Raw genomic sequence first — 22064 nt, 5'->3', positions numbered from 1 at the left:
AAAAACCAAAGCCAACGTAAAGTGCCTATTTTCAGATTCTACGGGAGAGTTAACTTATGGACAATGACAAATTACAGTCTTGGAGCTACTATGATCAGCCTGCATTTGGGAGATGGGAAGGGCCCAAATCCTGCTCAGTATTCTCCTCAGAGTGTTCCTGCTCTTTCTATCTTTTCCAAGTGGACTTGGGGAAAGAAATATCCATGTTGGCACTTGCAAGGGCCAATTTGCTTACATGTCATCCCACATGCATCATCTCTTAAGAGCCACACAACAGACCTACATTCCTAGAATCCTGCAAAGACGTATGAATGTGCTTGCCTTTAAGCACAAGTGTTGTCCTCATACTTCAGTTAAGCATATTTGTAAACATTTGCAAGACCAGGGCCTTGAGCATCAATATTCTGCTTTCCCTAACTATGTGGAAATCTTCGTTGTTGGAAATATATACATACTGGAACCTCGATCCTCCATGAAAACCTGACAGCAACATTTTTACTACGCTCCCATATTTTTTATGGAAATGAGTTAATATGAATATGCAAAACTCAAATATGCTTTATGCAAATCAGAGCATGTGACCTATCATTCAAGAGACTGCAATCCCCTGGGCTGTGTCTAGACTGGCCAGTTTTTCTGGAAAATCAGCCGCTTTTCCAGAAAAACTTGCTAGCTATCTACACTGGCCGCTAGAATTTCCGCAAAAGCACTGACTTCCTACTGTAAGAAATCAGTGCTTTTTGCGGAAATACTATGCTGCTCCCGTTCGGGCAAAAGTCCCTTTTGCGCAAAAGTTTTGCTCAAAAGGGCCAGTGTAGACAGCTGAGCTTTGTTTTCCGCAAAAAAGCCCCGATCGCGAAAATGGTGATCGGGGCTTTTTTGTGTAAAAGCGCGTCTAGATTGGCCACGGACACTTTTCCGCAAAAAGTGCTTTTGCAGAAAAGCGTCCGTGCCAATCTAGATGTTCTTTTTCGAAAATGCTTTTAACGGAAAACATGCGGAAAATCATGCCAGTCTAGACGTAGCCCTGGTATATGTATTCCATGTGTGTGCACATATCATTCTTGTATGCATAGTTCAAAATATAAAGTGTAAACCTGTTTATTAATCTAGATCTTCTAATGAAAGCCATTAGTGGTACTTAAGGGATTTAATGGCCCGGAGCTCAAGACCAGGATCTGTGAATATTCTTGTTTTTCCTGTAAGCCCAAACTGCGGTTGGTCCTATGAAGACATGTGACCATGCCACTTGGAGCTGGAATCCATCTTGAATTTGGTATTTTTCCCCAGGAGTGAGGAGGGGGAATGGGACAAAGACTTTGCACCCTGCGGAAATTCTATTTAAGGGATGGGAAGCAAATAATGAGGGTCTTCAGCTCTCTTCACATATTGCTCCCCTCCACAAGAGGATAAAGAATTCTAATAAGGAATGGTGGAGACGCAGCTGGGCCCAGGTTAGAAAAAAGATCAGCTTTGGCCTGAAGAATTTTATCTAAAATAAGGAATGGGGTGAAAATTATGCTTTATAACAATTTCTTTTAACTTCGCTGGTATATTTTGTTTTATTTTTAGCTTAGTAACTTACTTGGATCTGTCTGTCATCCTTTGCCATCACTTACATCCAACTTTTATACTTAATAAAATCACTTTTGTTTAGTAGCAAGCCCAGTGTAAATAACTGTTACTGGGGGTTGGGGTGAAGCAACAGCTGTGCATCTCTCTCTTTTGTTGGTAAAGAAAGTGAACTTTATGAGATTTCTCTGTTTAAAACTTACACAAAGAGATTTGGGGTTTTGGTCCCATTGAGGCTGTGCTCCTGGATGCTGACAAGTCTCTGTAACTGCACCCTCCACAGCTGAGTAGTTATCAGTGTCTGTTACTCTGCTAGGGGGCTGATACCCTGGGGATGATACCCCAACTCTGTGCCAGGGCTGGGGGAGACCAGAGATTCTGGCTTAGCAGGACAGGGTGGTAGGACCCCCCAGAGGGCAGACAGGTGGGCTCAGTAGTTTGAGCAGCACATCAGGGGACAATCTCAAGGGGATCGCTGTGACCCAACCCATCACAGACTGTTCTTCCTCTGGCAGATTTCCCAGTAGCACTGGGTCCCTGAGGATACACAGCCCATTTACTGGAATTCAGTGCTTATCCCCAAAACATGCACCACACTCATGGTATCTTCCCCTCTCATCTGGCCACCTGACTCAACTACAGATCTTTCATTCCATTGAACAGGATTCTACTGATGTCCCTATTTAACATAAGGGATTGTTTTACGCTGGCTGTAACTAAAGTGGATGGATGAACATATTACAATAAGCAGGGCTCGACAAATTGTACAATCTACTCGCCCATGGCGAGTAGATTGTAACCCGGAAGAGCCAGGTTCAGGCAATCTGCGCATGCGCAGATCGCCGGACAGCATGGCTGGAGAGCAGGGCTTGCTGCAGTTTGGTGAGCCCTGACAATAAGGGACTAATTTATATTCTCAAATCTTCCCTGTGAATCAAGAGAGAAAGCTACATGTGGCACATGAAATGGAATATAAAGAGAGAAAGCTATATATGGCACATAGGATAGTGGTTTTCACATTTTCACTGGGTTGCCTTGCTCAGCACCCAGGGACCCTGGCAGCTAGCGAAAGCTGGTAGGGTTGCTAGGTGTCCGGTATTTTTTTGCTCAACAACTTTGGTCCCCTGGCTTTTTTTTTTTTTTTTTTAAACAACGAATTTTATTCCTGCCATGTTCGGTATTTTTTGTGAAAGCATCTGGCAACCCTAAAAGCTGGGTCATGACCTGCATTTTGAAAACAACTGGGGAGTCCCTGTTCTGACACCGTATGTCCTGGAAGCAGCTAGCAAGTCTGGCTCCTAGGCAGGGGGGCCACTGGGCTCCCTGTGCTGCCCCCGGCCCAAGCACCAGCTCAACACTTTCATTGGCTGGGAGCTGGGGGGGCGGTGCCTGCAGATGAGAGCCATTTGTGCACCTCCGCCTAGGAGCCAGACTTGCTGTTGACCATGTCCGGTGTGCAGTGTGATCCAAAAGAAAGCCTGCCTCTGCACTCCTGCTGCACCAATGACTGGGAGTCATTAGAGGTAAGCCCATTCCCCAGTGCCCAGCCCCATTCCACAGCCCTCACCCCTGCACCTCAACTCTCTGCCCCAGCCCAGAACCCCGCTCACACCTCAAATTCCTCATCCCCAGCTCCGATGGGCTGTGGGTATCAATTATTTTCTTCAACCCGGGTTGCTAGGAAAAAAGTTTGAAAACCATTGACTTAGAGTAACTGCCTCGCTCCTGTAAGTACAGATCCCTGCTTCTCATTACTGCCATTTGATAGAGCTGCTTTAACAAAAACAGGACGGATCAGGCAGAATTTGTAAAAAGGAGGGTGAAAATAGAGAAAAGCAGAGGAACAAAACACATCCGCTGTTAATTCCCTGCCATGCTAAAGATGTTATCCCTGCATCATGATATAAAAGCCTCCTATCCAAAACCTGAAGCTCTATAAAGCTTTATTTCTTGCATCCCTGCAATTCACAGTTTAAGTCTTCAGTTTCCATAAGAACTGCAGACTAGTCCCTGTTGATATGATTTATAGTTAAGGATCCTTCTTCATCTAAACCATACAGCCAGAAAGCAGGGTAAACAGGGTGTAGGATACTGATTTCAAATCGATGCAGGAGCATTTCTTTATCAGTGAGAGAGTAAAAGGACAGGTGATTGTTTTCAAGATCAAGGAAAACTCCAACCGTCAGGGGCCTTTGATCACTTAACCGGGTTTCCCGGTTATTGTGCCAAGCTGACAATTGTTTATTCTTATCGGACCATTCCACACACCAGGATAGTTCGGTTCTTCCCAGCCGATCGGTTCTGCCAATATTTCCATTTGCAACTCCAACAGCCCATCCACTGCTGTCCTTGGTACTTACTTCCCAGTAATGGCGTCCATCAGAGAAACTTTGGGAACACATGACTTGGCTGATGCGGAATCTCTTCGCAGTTGGTTTATAAGAAGTTGAAAAATGGGAGACGATCACTTTCTTGTTCTCAGATGTGATATCCAGTTTAGAGGGGATGCTTTCTGGATCAAAGGTCACGTTCACTGCCCCTAAAACAGATAATGGGAAATTTCCTAACCTGAAAGCATCAGGGAGACTGGACAATGAAACATTTGCAACAAAGATGAAACACAGCTGAAAGTTGGGGTCCTCTCTGAATACTGCTACATGTATCCCTCATTAGGGTAATCCAAATGCCAACCCTCTAGCAGTGATCAAACACTGAGGCTTCACAAAAGAAAACAATAGTAATAATAATTAATTCAGATATTGACTGATCTGGAAAACTGTTGAGAACTATCAACTCCCTCTGAACTCCAGGGACCAAATCTAAGATCAAGTCCTTACTCAAGCTAACTCCATTGTCTGTCTGCCAGTTCTGAATAAAAACTCAATAAAGACTCTGGATTTGGTTCACAGACTTCAGCAGAGGGCATCTAAAACTTCAAATCTGTCTCCACTCACAGTCTTACAATACAATGATCCTATTACCAATAGTAATGGAATATTTACCCATCAGAATTCATGTAAGCAACTCATGTGAACAAGTTACCATATGGTTTTAGTCTGATAAATTTGCATAGTGGTTCAGCTACAGCTTCAGTACTTTGTATTATGCAGTAAAAAATTCCTTTAAAATAAATCATGTATTGGAAAGAAAAACAGCCAGATCCTTAGCTGGTGTAAATGGGCATTGCTCCTCTTATGTCAATGAAACTACCTCAAATCAGCAGGTGAGGATCCAGCCATGTGGGTGAACATTCTAATCCCCTTCATTTTAATGTTGCTCACAAACTGGTCACATTGCTTCACATACTTACACTGAGAAAATTGACTTGAAATAACCGGTTTTGGATTGTCATATGCAGAATCCACAGACATGGCACAGGCACTTGTGTCCTGAAGTAAATCTACAGGTTCTGATAAATGGGAGAGGGGGAAAGTCTCTCTGTTAGTAGTTTGTTTTAAAAAATAAAAGGCAAGTAACAGGTAACACAGGCCATGCTGGCTATAAGTCCAAGATACGTTCGAAAAACCTTGGACTTATAGCAAAACAACTTAAAGCGGGGAATTTTTCTCCAATGACTGACTTCCATTTGCGCAATTTTTTTTTTTTTTTTTGCGTGCGACTTAAGAGCGGGGAATGGGAGGACTTATAACGCATTGGTTCTTACAAGCGTTAATAACTTTAGTGTGTAACGGATGTATACTGGGGCAACTTATAGTGGGGATGCCCTCTAACAAAAATAGTGTTGCAATAGCTAATAGTTAGAATACATGTCCAACAGGAAAAAAATAATAGCTGGTATTTTTATAATGCTTTCTGACCTAAATTTCTCCGTGAATTACTCATGCAAAGATGTTTGTGCAGCTGACACAAATACGCTGCATCCACAATTATCAAAACATTTTGCCTGGAGCTGCAGTGACTATACTTACACATGACTAATTACATGTGTAACAGACCCATGAGGCATGACAGGTAACCACAAATTAACTCTCTGTTCTATGCAGGTTCTTCTGTGCTCATCATTGAGGTGTGTGTAATGGCATGTATATTTCTAAAACAAATAACCTCCACTCATAGAACATTCTGATTTGCAGTAACACTTGTAATGCATATTTGCAAGACTGCCAGTTGGAACTCTCTTTGAACATCTGAGTCACTCTCAACATTGATCTGCACAGTTCTAGTGGAAGGTTTTTTTGGCACTAGTGTTTTAGAAACAACTCTGCTTTTATGTTCATACTTTTATGTTCTGTTGCTGCCTGATGAATAGAGTCCTAATCCTGCAAACTCTTCTATGCAGGTTTAAAACTAAACCTGGGACTATGTTTGCAGAATTGGTACCCCAGTTCCCACAGCATAAAGACTATACCTGAAAGGAGAGGAACAAAAAATAGAAAGAGACTATTCATTGGAAGGATTTACTAGGGAGGACCTGCTCACAGCTAACTCCTCTTGGTTACATTATTCTGGTGTTTTCTCGTTAATGGGGAAGCAACAAGACCTCATTCAATTTCTCTCCTTCAGTTTCTTACTGCATCTGAAACATTTTTGGGGCAGGGATTTTGTCTTTATTTCTGTTTGTACAGCACCTAGCACACTATGCTTTATAAGTAATAATTTCTACTGTAGGCCTGTGGTCCTTAGGTTGAAGATCTCCTAATTATCTGCTAAGTGGTTAGGTCCTCCTTCTTAAACATCAGAACAGTACTAGGGACATGAGCAAATATTTTGAGCCAAATCCCAAAGTCCTTGCTAAGGCTCAGCTCTCTGTGAGCAAGTACTTGGGAATTTGACACATTCTTAGAATCATAGAATACTAGGACTGGAAGGGACCTCGAGAGGTCATCGAGTCCAGTCCCCTACCCCCATGGCAGGACCCAGTACTTCTAGAGTTTAGACCATCCCTGACAGATGTCTATCTAACCTGCTCTTAAATATCTCCAGTGATGGAGATTCCACAACCTTCCTGGTCAATTTATTCCAGTGTTTGACCACCCTGACAGTTAGGAACTTTTTCCTACTGTCCAAGCTAAACCTCCCTTGCTGCAGTTTAAGCCCATTGTTTCTTGTTCTAGCCTCAGAGGCCAAGATGAACAAGTTTTCTCCCTCCTCCTCATGACATCCTTTTAGACATCTGAAAACCGCTATCATGTCCCCCCTCAATCTTCTTTTCCAAACTAAACAAACCCAATTCTTTCAGCCTTCCTTCATAGATCATGTTCTCTAGACCTTTAATCATTCTTGCTGCTCTTCTCTGGAACCTCTCCAATTTCTCCACATCTTTCTTGAAATGTGGTGCCCAGAACTGGACACAATACTCCAACTGAGGCCTAACCAGTGCAGAGTAGAGCAGAAGAATGACTTCTTGTGTCTTGCTCACAACACACCTGTGAATGCATCCCAGAATCATGTTTGCTTTTTTTGCAACAGCATCACACTGCTGACTCATATTTAGCTTGTGGTCTACTATAATAATCTACTTCTAGACAGCATTTCTTTTACGTAAATTGTTTACATTCATACCTAAAAAGTAAAGAGAGATAGAAACAATCACTGATTTGTTTCCAAATGGATTCTAGTCAGTTTCACTTTCTGGTTCCCATGATCCATGGAACAGCACACTATTATTCTAACTTCAAAACTGCAAGGGAATTTGGAACACTCCCTCCCCTTCAAAAAACCCCACTAAGTTTCAAATATGCTAAAATCACCTCTCTCTTTCTGTAAGAGTCAGAAACAATTTGAGCCTAAACTTCCGAGCTGTGTCCCTTTAAGTCAGTGGTCACCAACCAGCAAACTGGGATCCACTGGTAGATCTTGGAGCCTCTGACAGGTGATCTTGACTGGCTTGGCCAAGAGGCTGTCAAATGCCAGCACGTCAGCTGCCCCTCCCCCCTCTGCTGCTCATCTCCTGTCCTTTGCCTATGAGCTGTCCCCGCTTGCTGTGCAGGGCATGGAAGGGAGAGGAGGGGGTGCTGATGTCAGGGTGCCCCCTTATACCCTGTATTCTATCTCCACAGAACGGAGGGGGACACAACAGGTCTTAGGCTGGAGGGAATTTGCTGGATGCTTTTGAGAGCGGTGCAGGGCCAGGGCAGGGGTGAGCCTGTCTTAGCACTGCTGCACCATCACCCAGGAGCCACCTGTGCTAAACAGCATCCAGCAGGAGACTGCATCCTGAACTCCTGCCCCAGTCATAAACCCCCTCCTGCACCCCCAGCTCCTGCCCTCGCCTGGAGCACCCCTAGACACAAACTCCCCCTCAAAGCCTGTATCCTGAACCCCCTCCTGCACCACAACCCCTGTCTCAGGCTCAGCTCAGAGCCTCTCTCCAAATCCATTAATCCAAGACCAGAACCTACACCCCAACCCTCTGCCCCTTCCTGATGAAAGGGAGGAAGGATGGGGGGGGGAGGGAGGATAGGGTGAGCAGGGGGGGGCCTTGGAGAAGGGGTACAAAGGAGGCGAGTCAAGGGTGTTTGGGTCTGAAGTAGATCCTAGATTGCACTTAAATTCAAAAAAGTGATCTCGCGCTTCAAAAGGTTGGAGACCCCTGCTTTTAGTAATACAAGTACGACCCTGCAATCAAGGTGCGAAACAAGCTGTTGACCTCAGTGGAAGGTGACACTGCACAGAGACTCCAGAAGTCACCAGCATCTTGCAGGATCAAGTCTTGTAACAAGTCAAGAGGTTTCACCACAAAAGACGACACAAGTAAAATACATTTACCTTGTGGCAGCTGTGCTGGATAATTCTTCAGTATTATTGTTTCCAATTGCTTCTTGAGGTCCTCTACCGCACTTGTGACAACACAAATCTTCCTCTGATCGAGTGTAATTTTCTGCGTTATTATCGGAGAGTCTGTGCTGGTATCCTAAGGAGGACAGAAGAGCTGAATGCACAAGTGGTTTGAGCTAAACAAATAGCAATAATTTCATCAAGAGTTTCTGGCAATTTCAGAAAACCAGGAGAGGAAAGCACCAGTCAGTCTTAGACTTTACAGAGAGAATTTTCTTTATTATAATGTGACCAGAGGAGAAGCTGAAACTGCTGAAAATATCGAAAGATACGTTCTTGACCAAAAATGGAAATAACAGATTTTGCCCACTGAACTCACAGGGATTTGTCTTTGCAATCAGATTGTAGTTTGTTTAAATAAACAGCCCCTCCGTCCCCACAAACAGATAAGATTTCTTTCTCTCTCAATTTTCTTCTCAGACTCTAGAGATCTGGGCTGGGGTGGAGGGAGAAAGAAATCAGAGTTTTTAAAAACAAATCAGTCTTAGATTATTAGAATTCACAGCCAGAGGACACCACTGGGATCATTTAGTACAGCAGGGCAAATACTGGCCCATGGGCCAGATCTGGTTCATCAGGGTTAGCCCCTGGTGGGCCACTGCTGCTGTATTTCCCTGCACCTCCGCAGGTACAAGCACTTGCAGCTCCCGTTAGCTGTGGATCGCTGTTCTAGGCCAATGGGAGCTGCGGGAAGCAATGTCCCAGTCTGCGCCGCTTCGCGCAGCTCCCATTGGCTGGGAATGGTGATCTGCAGCCAATGGGAGCTGCAATCATCCATACCTGTGGAAGCAGAGGTAAATATCATGGCAGCAGCCCACCAAGCGCTAACCTGGCAAATCACCTCCATCTTATTGCCCATCCCTGCCATAGAACCTCCCTGAAAAAATGACTAGAGCGTATCTTTTAGAAAAATATTCCAATCTTTAAAGCCATAAAAATTGCCAGTGACAGAGAATTCACCACAACCTTCCTTATTTCCAGTCTGGATTTATCTAGCTTCAACATGCAATCATTAGATCTTGTCACATCTTTCTCTGCTAGACTGAAGAGCCCTTTATCCAATATCTGTTCCCTGCGTAGCTATTTATAAACTGTAATCAAGTCACTGCTTCACCTTCTCCTTGTGAAGTTGAATAGACAGAGCTGCTTGAGCCTTTCACTAGAAGACTCGTGTTCTAATACTTTTAATCCCCCTCGGAGTTCTTCTCTGACCCCATTTTCAACATCCATCTTGAATTGTGGGAACCAGAATAGGACACAGGGCCTAGCAGCAGTTGCACCAGTATCAAATACAGAGGTAATACAACTTCTCTACTCGCAATTCCCCTGTTTATGCATCCAAGGATTATATTAGCCCTTTGGGCCACAGCTGCATTACACTGCACAGGGCCAAGAACTGATCCCTGCAGATCCCCAGTAGAAACATATCCTCTCAGTGTTGATTTCATTTTGAGACCTATCAGTAGCCAGTTTTTAATCCATTTAATGTGTACCATGTTAATTTTGTACATTCTAGTTTTTTAAACAGAACGTTGTATGGACCCATGTAAAACGCCTCACTGAAGTCTAAGTATATTCCATCTGCACTATTACTTTTAACAACCACACTTGTAATCTCATTTTTTAAAAAAAAGTCAAGTTAGTTTGACACGATCTGTCGTCTATAAACCCGTTGGCTACGTCTACACTGGCCCCTTTTCCGGAAGGGGCATGTAAATTTCACTAGTCGTCGTAGGGAAATCCGCGGGGGATTTAAATATCCCCCGCGGCATTTAAATAAAAATGTCCGCCGCTTTTTTCCGGCTTTTAAAAAAGCCGGAAAAGAGCGTCTAGACTGGCCCCGATCCTCCGGAAAAAGTGCCCTTTTCCGGAGGCTCTTATTCCTACTTCAAAATAAGAATAAGAGCCTCCGGAAAAGGGCACTTTTTCCGGAGGATCGGGGCCAGTCTAGACGCTCTTTTCCGGCTTTTTTAAAAGCCGGAAAAAAGTGGCGGACATTTTTATTTAAATGCCGCGGGGGATATTTAAATCGCCCGCGGATTTCCCTACGACGACTAGTGAAATTTACATGCCCCTTCCGGAAAAGGGGCCAGTGTAGACGTAGCCATGCTGATTGACATTTGTTAATTACCCCCATTAGTTCTTTATTACTGAAGTCTCTTATCTCTCTCTCCATTTTGCCCCAGATCAACAACATATTAACAGGCCTCTAATTCCTTGGACCTATAATTCCCCAGGCCATCCTATTTACCCTTTTAAAATATTGACATATTAGCTTTCTTCCAGTTATTTGGAACCTGCCCCCTCCCCCAATTGTTCCAAGACTTACTGAAAATCAAAGTTGAGAGACCAGTGATCTCCTCAGCCTGCTCTTTTAAAACTCTTGGATGCAAGTTATCTAAGCCTCCTGATTTAAAAATATCTAATTTTAGCAGCTATTCCCCTGGAAGTCCCTGGGAGTGCAGGACTGGAACTAGAGCCCAGAGCAGAAGCCAGAGCCTGGACTGCCCAGAGAGCCAGCAGCTGGTGGTGGACTTGGGGGCTGCTAGCACGGAACCTTCCCTGGTCTGGCAAATTCTCTCATTTGGGACCAATCAGATCCCAATGGTAACAGACCAGGGAGGTCCAACCTGTAGTGCAGTCAGTGAAAATTGCACACGCTCCATACATGCTCACGAAACTCAGAGGGTTTGGCCCATAGATTTCTACTTACACTCAGCTGCTCCATTGTGTTATGCTGCAGCCCTTTTCCCAGCTGGGCTTTGATGTTGGTGAGCTTGTTCACTTTCGCAGTGAGCTGGCCAATCATTTCGTCTATTTTCTGCTGAGCCACTCGTTGCTCGAGAGCAATGACCTGAAGTGTGGCTCTCTCTTGGGTTTCAAGGTACCTTTTCATGGCACCAAAGTCTTCGGTAATCAAGCCTTTGATCTGAGACACATATTCCTGAAGGGCACCAGATGGGGAGTGAGTTCTACTAGCAACAGGAAGCTGAAGAACATCAGTCTCTACAGCCTGATCTAACCCCCTCTGGCAAGTGACTTCATTTCAGCACAATTATTTTTATTCAGAAGACGTGTACTTGGCACAAATTTGCACTGGTTGCAGCAGGAGTTTTGGCTGTGCTGGGAACGCAGAGTTGGGCACCTGTAAGCCTAAGGACAGCAGGCCTCAGTCAATGCTGAGACCGAGATTCTAGCTCAGTCCCTTGTGTGCCGGGCTCGGAGAAGTGCAGATGCGTCCCACCCAGCTCCTTGGAGGGGGCAAGAGACACAAAGCCAGTCCATATGTTTAGGGAAGTGGTGGGCAACCCACGGCCCACTGGGGTTGTGTGTGGCCCACAAAACATTGTAAGAGCTGTGCGCTTCCTCTGCATCTAATTGGCCCACGCTGCTAATTCTAGGCACGCATGCATGCCACTCCTCAGAGAAAACCCTTGGGAGTGTGGGCGTAAAAGGGGGAATCAGAGGTGGATGATACTACACAGACTCCCTGCCCCATGTCGTCCTGCATAAAGATGGTGATGCAGCTCTCAGTGAAGGGTAAAAGCATAAATGAAGAGTGGCTGGTGCATGTACGTACATTCATTTCAGTACTGGACCGCTTAGTGCTGCTGATGGCATCCTGGACCACTTCAATTTGCTTGGAGACCTCACTTATTTCCCGCTCCTTCAAAGTGAAACATATGAATGTTTATTGATAGAACCTGTGTAAAAACTGTGATAGGGTTAGAGGACATGCTGGGGAAAAATACCTGTGCCTTGTTTACCCTAAATATTTAGTCTCAGATCCAGCCAGCGATTTCAGCATGCAATTCACTTTAAGCATGGCGCTAACCCCATCGAAGTCGATGAAACTACTCGCTAAACATCTGTCATGAGTTTATCTGCCTTGCAGGATCAGGGCCGGAGACTGTAGGGGATTTTCACTGTACTTTGTGTAAAGTGCTTTAGGTAATGAGGCTTCAGTTTCCAGTGGGGGCTTCCTAGATGCTACCATACAAATGATCGCTATTCACAATAGTTAATAGTCACTGTAATAATAATCCCCTGCTCTTATCCTCGCGGAGCCGCACCCACAGCGAACGAGACACTGGGTTTCTGTTGCTGTCCATGCATCCCAAACACCCATCGGTCCTGAGCTGCTTCAGTGAGCCAGCCGACAAGGTACCAGTTGTGGGAATGGTTTCCCAATCGGTCTATTGGGAAATGAACTGAAACCAGCAGATTCCATACAGGCCGCCAAATACCCATCAGACAGGAACCATATTAATCGCGGGTGCAGCCCAGCAGGGGCTTGAGCGCTCTGGCCCCAAACCAGCAAAGCACGTACAGTACTTTAAATCTGAGCCTGCAAGCAGCCCCTCTGCAGTCTCGTCAGACCTCCATGCTCATATGGCAGGATCTTTGCTGCCTGCCATCAGACCCACCAACAGCAATTCTAGGCCCCACGGCAAAAATCAATGGGCCCTCTGCCGCCACCCTCAGCCAGTGTCACAAACGCCCCCCCTCTCCCCAAGAAGCCCCAAATGCCCACACACACACCAAAGGAGCACTGGGCCAGGCCATCTTGGTCCCCCACCTGCTCTGAAGAGCCCCGGAGCAGCTCCCTTCCCTTCCCCAGACCCAACCTGCCTGCTCTGGGGAAAGCCACAGCAGCGTCTCTTGACCAAAAGATGTTTTTGATATGTGGGGCCCAGTAACCCCGCCCCAGATACTGCACAGGGCATCTCAAAAGAGCCTTTCCATCAAGAGACGCTTTTCAGCAGAGCAATAGCAGCAGTAACTGGGGCTCCAGGGCCCTTTTAAATTGCCAGGCCCCTGGGCAATTGCACCCCCCCCCCCCCCACCGCCATTCCCCATTTGGCAGGCCTACTACATAAAGTACTACATGACACAGCGGAAGAGGATGGCCCAGAAACACAGTGGCTCCAACCAACCCCCTCCAGCAGAACTCAGCTGTGCTGGGTGGTAGCAGTTCCATTTTTCTGCAGGCTCCCACCAGAAATGGGGGGGAGGGGGAGTCCCATAAGATAGTGGTTCTCAACCAGGGGTACATGTACCCCTTGGGGTTCACAAAGGTCTTCCAGGAGGTGCTTCACCTCATCGAGGTATTTGCCTAATTTTACAACAGGCTACATAAAAAGCTCTAGCCAAGTCAGCACAAAGTAAAATTTCACACGACTTGTTTATGCTGCCCTATGTGCGATACACTGATGTGCCAGTCCACTCTATAGATGCAGATAGAGTCACTTTTATAAGGATGTGGCAAAAACTGAGAAAGGAAGCAATTAGTGAGCAACAGCATGCTGGGACAGGCGGCCCGTCTGACGCCGTAAGCAAGTGGTTTCTAGGTGAGGGGAGACTTGGGGTCCTCCGCCCGATCCGACTCCCGAAGAGGGGGATAAGTAGGCTAGAAAGGAGGGGAGGCTCCTGACCAGAGTTCCCAGTACGCTGGGTGCTTGTGCAGCTGCGCAGGAGAGATTCCAACACTGCCCAGCTCATCAGTAGAGCGCCCATTCCCCCCCCCCCAGTTATTTTCTACAGGTGGTGCACAGTGGCACAAGCCTTGGTGCACATACAATTATTCCACATGGAAAAGATCAGTGGGGCACATTGCTCCTGACTATGCCGGCTTCTCCCCAGGCTCTAGGCAGGCCCGGCAGAGGCTGTGCAGCACCACAGCTTCCCTTGCAACCCTGCAGCCTCGGCGCGGTCACAATAGCGAGAGGAAATGGGGGGGAGGGGGAGAAGATGAGGCAGTAGCCAAGGCCAGGTGCTGCGGGCAGGAAAAGGGGAGAAGAAGGGGGCGGCAGGTAAATATCATTAGCTCACAGACATTTACCTTTCCCCCTTCCATCCCCCTTCTGTTCTGAAATATGATTTGTCCTTTTCATATGTGGTCACTTTTTTTTAAATTGTATCCTTTGGTATATATGGTTGTGACAATTTTCTTCCACTATTTGATCTGAGGAAGTGGGTCTGGCCCACGAAAGCTCATCATCTAATAAACCATCTTGTTAGTCTTTAAAGTGCTACATAGTCCTGTTTTTTGTTTCAGCTACCAAACATAGGTGTGTCTAATTAAAACAAAAAATGAGGAGTAACGTTTGTTCGAACCAAGGGGTTTGATTCGAACTAACGCATCCCAGAGTGCACTTCCTGGTTCAAATCAGCTGTTGAGAGGAATAACATGTGGATGAGATTATGCTAATGAAGCACGGGATATTTAAATCCCTGCTTCATTAGCAATTTCAGTCAGCTACATTTGCATCCCTATCTCAAACTAGGGAGCAAGTGTAGACATACCCTTAGAGACTAACAACAAGATATGAATCTTATTATGAGCTTTCCTGTTCAAAACCCACTTCCTCAGATGAGATGATCTTGAGTGGAGTCACTCTGTGTGGCTGAATGTAGTGCAGTGAACGTTTAAAAGCCTCAGAGAGGTAGCCGTGTTAGTCCGTAACTTTAAAAACAAGGAGTAGACCCGTGGCATCTTAGGCTACATCTACACTGCATGGTTATTTCGGAACAAGCTATTCCAGAAGAAATATTATTTACTTTGAAATAGCGTGTCTATGTCATGTATCTGATGAAGTGGGTCTTTGCCCACGAAAGCTTATGCTCCAATAAATCTGTTAGTCCACAAGGTGCCAAAGGACTTCTCCTTGTTCATGCAGATTAAGACTAACACGGCTACCCCTCTGATAAAAATATAGACAGTATCATGAGATAGGGCCAAAGATGAGGGTTAAATACACCGCCTCTCACCCAAAGGGAAGCCAAGTTAGAGTGGCCTTTCCTAGATGGCTGAGGTCTTGTGAAAGTCACCCTGCACCTCTCATGTATCAGAGAGGGGCAAGCCCAGGAAACCTACCTCTCTAGAATCTCTCTCCAACTGCCTGGTTTTCAGACCAAATTAACTGGGCTTCTCTTGTCAGAGCTGCGAAATGAACGTGAGTGCAGTTCACACCTGGAGGGCACTTTGGCCACAAATCAGTTACTTAATATCTAGAGCTGTGTTTCTTAAACTCTTTAAGACCGAGGAACACCGAACAATAATTTTTTTATGAGGAACACCAAGGATTTTTTGTTGAGTAGAAAAAAAAGGATTGGGGGGAAGTTATTGAGCAAAACAAAAAGGGAATCGGGGGGGAAAGTTATTGAGCAAAAAAAAAAAAATCACCTGTCCCTTTAAGGGTAGCCATGTAGGGAGTAGCAAACAGGGTTACCCTAGGGCCCCACACAGCCAAGCTGCTCAGGCTTTGGTTTCAGCCTTGCATGGCAGGGCTTGGGGGCTTTGTCTTTCTGTTCTGGGCCACTGTGAGTCAAAAAGCAGCACTGCTTGGCCCCAGAAACCTGTTCATGGCCCCCTATGGGACCATGGGCCCTTGGTTGAGAAATGCTACAGTGAGCAGTCATGACATGACTCTTACGGACTTCCGTGAGAATTGGATTGGGCCTTTTGTGTTCCCATCACTGTGATATTTAAGTGCCAATCAGTCACATATTAGTAGTTCAGTGTAAGTATGTTAAATATTGACTAATTGAATAATCGATAGGATGATTCCGCCTTTGAAGTGTAGCAACAGCCCTAGGCTGTTGCTACACTTCAAAGGTGAAAGCGCCGCATGGACCCCGCGATCAGCTGGGGACTCCAGCTGATCCTGGGCTCCATGCGGCACTGCTGCTTTGAAACGCGGCATGCAGCCTGACACTGGGCTCCCCATAGTGTTTCAAAGCAGCAGCACCGCATGGAGCCCTGGGTCAGTGGGGAAGTCTCCAACTCATTCCTGACTCCCTGCGGTGCTGCCACTTTGAAACACCGGGAGGACCCTGACACCAGGCTCCCTGCGGTGTTTCAAAGCGGTAGTGCTGCACGGAGCCCAGGTCAATGAGGAGATCCCAACTGCTCCTGGGCTTCACTTGGCGCTGCCGCTGTGAAATGCCATGTGGAGTCTGGGGACACCCCAGCTGGCTCTGAGCTGCACGTGGCATTTCAAAGCGGCAGTGCCAAGTGGAGCTGCCTCTTTGAAGTACCTCCTCCTCTTCCCCCCATTGCTGCCTCTTTCTGATAGAGACAGCAAGGAGTGGGGGAAGTGACTAGTTGACTAGCATGACTATCCCATAAGCATTTACTGGCAAAGACACAGTCAGGTCAAACTCTCTTCTCACAACCCCAGAGGAGTATATCTCGAATTATGGCCAGTCCAGCAAAGTATTCAGTATGCTGAGCACCCTTAACTTTCAGCTGACATGACAGCCTATGCCACTGTGCCTATAGCTAAGGCCCCAGCAAATTCATGGCCATGAAAAATGCATCACTGACTATGAAATCTGGTCTCTCACCATGAAATGTGGCATTTGGTTTGCTTTACCGTATACTATACAGATTTCATGGGGGGGAGACCAGTGGTTCTCAGATTGGGGGGCTCTGACTAGTAGTTGCAGTGGGAAGCCACAAGGACATTTATGGGGGACCACTCTTATGCCTGGGCTTCCTAGAGAGGTGGGTGGCCTGAGAAAGGAGGCTGCTGACCAACACTCCAGCTCTAAAGTCAGCAGAGCAGACGTAAAGGTGGCAATGCCATACTATGCTCCCGGCCAGCAGCCGCCTCTCTCTAACTGCCCAGCTCTGAAGGCACTGCCACTGCCAGGAGGCATGCAGAAGTCAGTGTACAGTCCTGCAATCCCCACTACAATAACCTTGTGATCCTCTTACAACTCCTTTTTGGGTCAGGACCCCCACAGTTACACCACCATGCAGTGGCATAGAGAGGAGAAGTGCATGTAGGGGGGAGTTTCCTCCAGGCGCCACACTGGGGGGCGCCAGTTTAGTCTCCCTCCTCTCCCCGTCATTCCTCAGCTTGCCTGCCCCTCCGCCTGCCGGCTGGAGCCTCCTCCCCCTTTCTCCGCCCCCGGCTTGACACTCCTCCATCTCCACCGGCAGGTTAGCGCATGCAGGGTCCCAGCCTCAAACTGGAGGGGTCGGAAGAAGACGCAGTACAAGCTGCCCCCCTTCTCCAGAGTCGGGCTCAGCTGTGCGCCAGGTTCAGGGCCCCGCCGTGTGGTGGCAGCGGGGAGTGGGTGGGTGCAAATTTTGCCTTTGCCGCCAGGCACATAACACCCTCGCTACACTTCTGCCGCCATGAAGTTTCAGATTTAAATAGCTGTAATCATGAAATTTACAATTTTTAAAATCCTATGACTGTGAAATTGACCACACTGACCTTCCCGAGAGAGAAAAGATGTGAATTTGCTACGACCCTACCTATAGCTCTTACAAGTGCTAGACATGATTAATTATTGTTATTATTATTTATGTAAGTAGCCAGTCTAACTATGCAGCACACAGTAAATACCCTGGTCTCCCATGCTGTCCCATCGGGGGGAAGCCCATCTCGAAAATCCTGAGTCCACAATTTGTCGGCTTCTTGATCATTTTCACAAAAGAGTTTCAATACTTCCTGGTGTTTCTCCACCTCACTTTCCTCTCCCCTGTTTTGAGCAGTTTTCTTCAGACACTGGACTATTTCCACCATGTTGGCTAGCTGCCGGTTTGAGATTAAGTTTTCCTGATGGAAGGTCTTCCTACAATGAGGGCAGCGGACGCCGGATCCTTGGTCCTTGCAGTGCTGGGTGATACAGTCTCGGCAGAAGCTATGGGCACATTTTGTGATTAGTATTGGGTCTCTAAAATACTCCAGGCAAAGAGAGCAAGTCACTTCATCTTCGAGATTTTTGACAGGATTAGCAGCAGCCGCCATGGCCTCCTGGGGAGAGAAAATACGGGAAGTTTCAGTTTCTTTTCTTATTATGAAAGACTGTCCACCGGAGAGCCCTGAGAGGAGGAGCACTTTGTTCCTGCTCCGCCCATCTGCTACGTAAGAATCTAACCCCTTCCGGCTAGCAAACATTGGCCACCATTTGTGGGTTGTGCTCATGAAAGCTCACGATACCATCTACATGTTTTGTGAGTCTTTAAGGTGCAGCTAGACCATTCGTCGGCGTTTTAAGTTTTTCCAGGTACAGACTAACTCGGCTCCCTCTCTGAGGCTATTGGCCACTGTGTAATCTAAATCTCGATCTATAATGATACTCTTAGGGATTTGCCCACAGAGATTTTCTCTGATCATAGAAGCAGCTCTGGCTCTCAAAGCCCTCCAAGTTTGGGGCTGTATGGATCTGGGATCTAGCTTAGGCTGAAAACACACATTTCCATGACACTCCTCCTTCCTTCCGAATTCCTTTTGAGTGTTTGGCTCAGTGTTCTGCTAAAAAAAAGCTTGGCTGCTCACGACTGTATTAGCAACTGGACATCTGGCTGAAGTTAATCATCATGCACTTAAGAAATACTGAGCTTCCTTATACAAGAAGCCTCTTCAAAAAGAAGTGAACCCTAACAGAACAGTGCAGAGAAAATGTCTCCTCAGCTCAGTACATTATTTTCAGCTTGCTCAATAAGTAGGAGCCATCCATCCTCCCATTCCTTGTCCTCTGCCGCTCTCTTGTGGCCACTTCATTTCACACAACAATCAGCCTGATTCTGAAAGCAGCTGAACACCTGTAACTTCTGTGAAAGAAAATCAGCATCACACTCTTCACCAAGAGGGAATCCTCTATTGTTCTTGCTAAAGACGGGTTAAAAAGAGCACTTTGTTATTTGAAATGTACTGAAAAAGACAAGCTGGATACAGTAAATAAAAAGCTAGAGACAAAAATAAACTGATGAATGGTAATAAAGAGAATAAGTTCTGGGCATAGAAATACATTGGGCTAGATTCTGATCCCCTTGCACCACCTGATGGGACCTTACTCCACAAGTGACCCAGTGCCGTGGAGCACAGAGGCCATGTTGGGTCTGGGATGGGGTCATGATTTGAGGATTCTGGGCTGCTGAATAATCCTGAAGTAGCTCTAGGACAGGGGTGGGCAATAACATGCAACAGTTCGCTAGGGTTAGCCCCTGAAGGGCTGTCGCGGCTATATTTACCACCACGGCCAATCACAGCTCCTGTTGGCTGCGAATCACCATTCCTGGCCAATGGGAAAGGCAGGAAGCGGCGTGGTCCAAGACAAGAAGAGAAGTTAAAGCGACTGGGACTTTTCAGTTTAGAAAAGAGGAGACTGAGGGGGGATATGATAGAGGTCTATAAAATCATGAGTGGTGTGGAGAGGGCAGATAAAGAAAAGTTATTTATTAGTTCCCATCACAGAAGAACTAGAGGACACCAAATGAAGTTAATGGGTAGCAGGTTTAAAACTAATAAAAGAAAGTTCTTCTTCACACAGTGTGTAGTCAACCTGTGGAACTCCTTGCCAGAGGAGGCTGTGAAGGCTAGGACTATAATAGAGTTTAAAGAGAAGCTAGATAATTTCATGGAGGTTAGGTCCATAAAAGGCTATTAGCCAGGGGATAGAAATGGTGTCCTTGGCCTCTGTCTGTCAGAGGCTGGAGAAGGATGGCAGGAGACAAATCGCTTGATCATTGTCTTCGGTCCACCCTCTCTGGGGCACCTGGTGCTGGCCACTGCCAGCAGACAGGCTACTGGGCTAGAGGGACCTTTGGTCTGACCCAGTATGGCCATTCTTATGTTCTTATCACTTTCTGCCACTCTCATTGGTTGGGAACAACGATCTGCAGCCAACAGAAATGCCGATCGCCTGTAGCCATGCAGGTAAATATAGTGGTGGCGGCCCGCCGGGGCTGACCCTGGTCGACCAGATCTGGCCCACGGACCAGTATTTTCTCACCTCTGCTCTAGGAGGTTGTCCAATGGAACCACTTGTGGAGTATGGTTGCCACTGAACATTAGTGTCAGAATCTTGCCCAGAGAAAGAACAGAGACCAGGCATGGTCCAGTAAGCATGTCCAGTGAAGCCACAAACCATGATCTGAGTTCGAGAGGCAAAGCCATCTTTAGGATTTACGGGGCTCTACGCAGTACTATTAAATTGGCACTTCTATGCCTAACGGCAGCCCCACAGGTGAGGTGGGGGGGATGGTTTTCTTTAGAGATGTGATTTTATAATCTTCAGCAACGCACTAACGAAATGTTTATAAAACAAATCTTAAACTAAGGCCCTGTAGACTACAGTAAATTCAGAAACAGTATACACAGCCAATGCCTGTTACATGACTTCATTACCAATCGAATGGCTCTGTCATGGATTCAGTGGTCTGCTAATAGCTCTGGCAGGCTTTTTCACTGGTAACTAGATCCCCTCCGGAGGAAGCAGAACCACAGAACAGGGATAAAAAGAAATGAGTGGGGAGACATTGAGACCCAGTGGTGCCCCAAATTTTCAGATGCCCTATGCAGCTGCATATAATGCATATGGTTAAGGACGGCCCTGTAGACAGGGGTCAGAGACACAAAGATTATGTCTCCACAGCTGATTGCAGGTCAGATGGCATACCCCCCTAGCTTTAATCTGTACAAGTCCCTAGGTATGGACTCACATTGCTAGCCCTGTCTGAAGCTGATGCTGCTGTCTTTTTTACAACTTTTAGCTACACACGCTGCAATCACACCTCTAATTGGAGTGTAGCCTAAGGCCAGTACCTGACCCAAAGTTCTGGAGAGTTCTGATCTGGAGCTTTGGTTCAGACTAAAGATGATTTTGAACAGAAACATGAAACCAACCTGGCAAAAAAAAAATGTTGAGGTCCAACAAAATGTGTATTGAAACTCAACATTCATTCGTTCGTTTTCTGAGAGTGAATTGCCTGGTTTCATAACAAAACACCCATGACAGCTGGTGATACAACAGATCTTCTGGTTCCCCAGAAATCAGGTGCAGCATGGACCAAAATTCTTGGGAATCGGCATTGTTGGTAGCACATGAGACTTTCTTGGGTGAAATTCTGCAGCCTGCATTTTCCCTAGATGATCTATTTATTGGTTCCTTCTGGGCTGAAATCAGAGGTTTTCTGGTTTGACCTCACACTCTTTAGTTTGGTTAAATTCAGCACAAAAATCAGGGGACATAAAACAGTGTGGTGCAAAACTGATCCAGGCCTGAACCAACACCATTCGAATCAACCAGGGGCTGATTTCACTGGACACAGGATGAGCCTTTTAAAAGATTTTTGAATAAAAGGGTGAACTGAAACCAGCATGACTCATCAGGCCTCCTGGAGAGGCAGAAGCAGCTCCTCCTGCAAGGTGGGAGCTAGAGAAGCAGATTGCTTAAGGCTGAAGGATGATGAACTCGTTGAATTAAATACAATGAAGTTCCAGCCCAAACCGTTTTTTCTGAGATGCAGCAAAGTTCTGTTGAAATCTTTCCCTCATCCCCAGGCACCTTTTTCAGCAGGAAGAGTGAGCTACTTTGGGTGCTTCAGGAAGGCTGTCTGTCAGGGTGCAGGCCCCCCATCGTGCCTCAGTGCCCCCTGACTGTCCTCATCTAGCCCCTCTCAGGGCAAGCTACAGTCTGTACGGGTTGCTCATCATTGGCATTGGGGTTATCTCTACTGCCCCGCTTACCCAGGCTGCATTGTGATCTGCCTCCAAACCCTGGGCCTTGCCTCCGGCCCCTAGCCAGGGGGAGTCTTGGCTGGCCCTCTCCCAGCCCTAGCTGGCTATCCCCAGCTGGTTGCCCTCCTGGGAGCTCCTACTTCCTCTGCAGTCAGCCCTTCACTAGCTCCCCCCACTAAGCAAACTGTGCTTCTCTATATAGCTGCTGGCTGG

General features: G+C 46.5%; 1 protein-coding gene across 2 annotated transcripts; it reads right to left on the bottom strand.

Annotated features, from left to right (window-relative positions):
* Positions 1-1039: 1039 nt before the first annotated feature.
* Positions 1040-22064, bottom strand: RNF135 (ring finger protein 135). 2 transcript variants are annotated; one of them, XM_075903862.1, is made up of 7 exons: positions 21861-22064; positions 17733-18143; positions 11951-12037; positions 11084-11314; positions 8302-8446; positions 4883-4981; positions 1040-4111 (listed from the first exon to the last, which is right to left on the bottom strand). In XM_075903862.1, the coding sequence occupies exons 2-7, from the start codon at positions 18135-18137 to the stop codon at positions 3576-3578; spliced, it is 1503 nt and encodes a 500-aa protein (XP_075759977.1). In that variant the 5' UTR covers positions 18138-18143; positions 21861-22064; the 3' UTR covers positions 1040-3575. The 2 variants fall into 2 exon arrangements, with proteins under 2 accessions (XP_075759977.1, XP_006125223.2); XM_006125161.4 differs by lacking the exon at positions 21861-22064 and having other exon boundaries at positions 17733-18302.

This window comes from Pelodiscus sinensis, chromosome 20 (genome assembly GCF_049634645.1).
Source record: "Pelodiscus sinensis isolate JC-2024 chromosome 20, ASM4963464v1, whole genome shotgun sequence".
In the NCBI taxonomy this organism is placed as follows: Eukaryota; Metazoa; Chordata; order Testudines; family Trionychidae; genus Pelodiscus; species Pelodiscus sinensis.
This window is presented reverse-complemented; position numbering and strand designations above follow the sequence as displayed.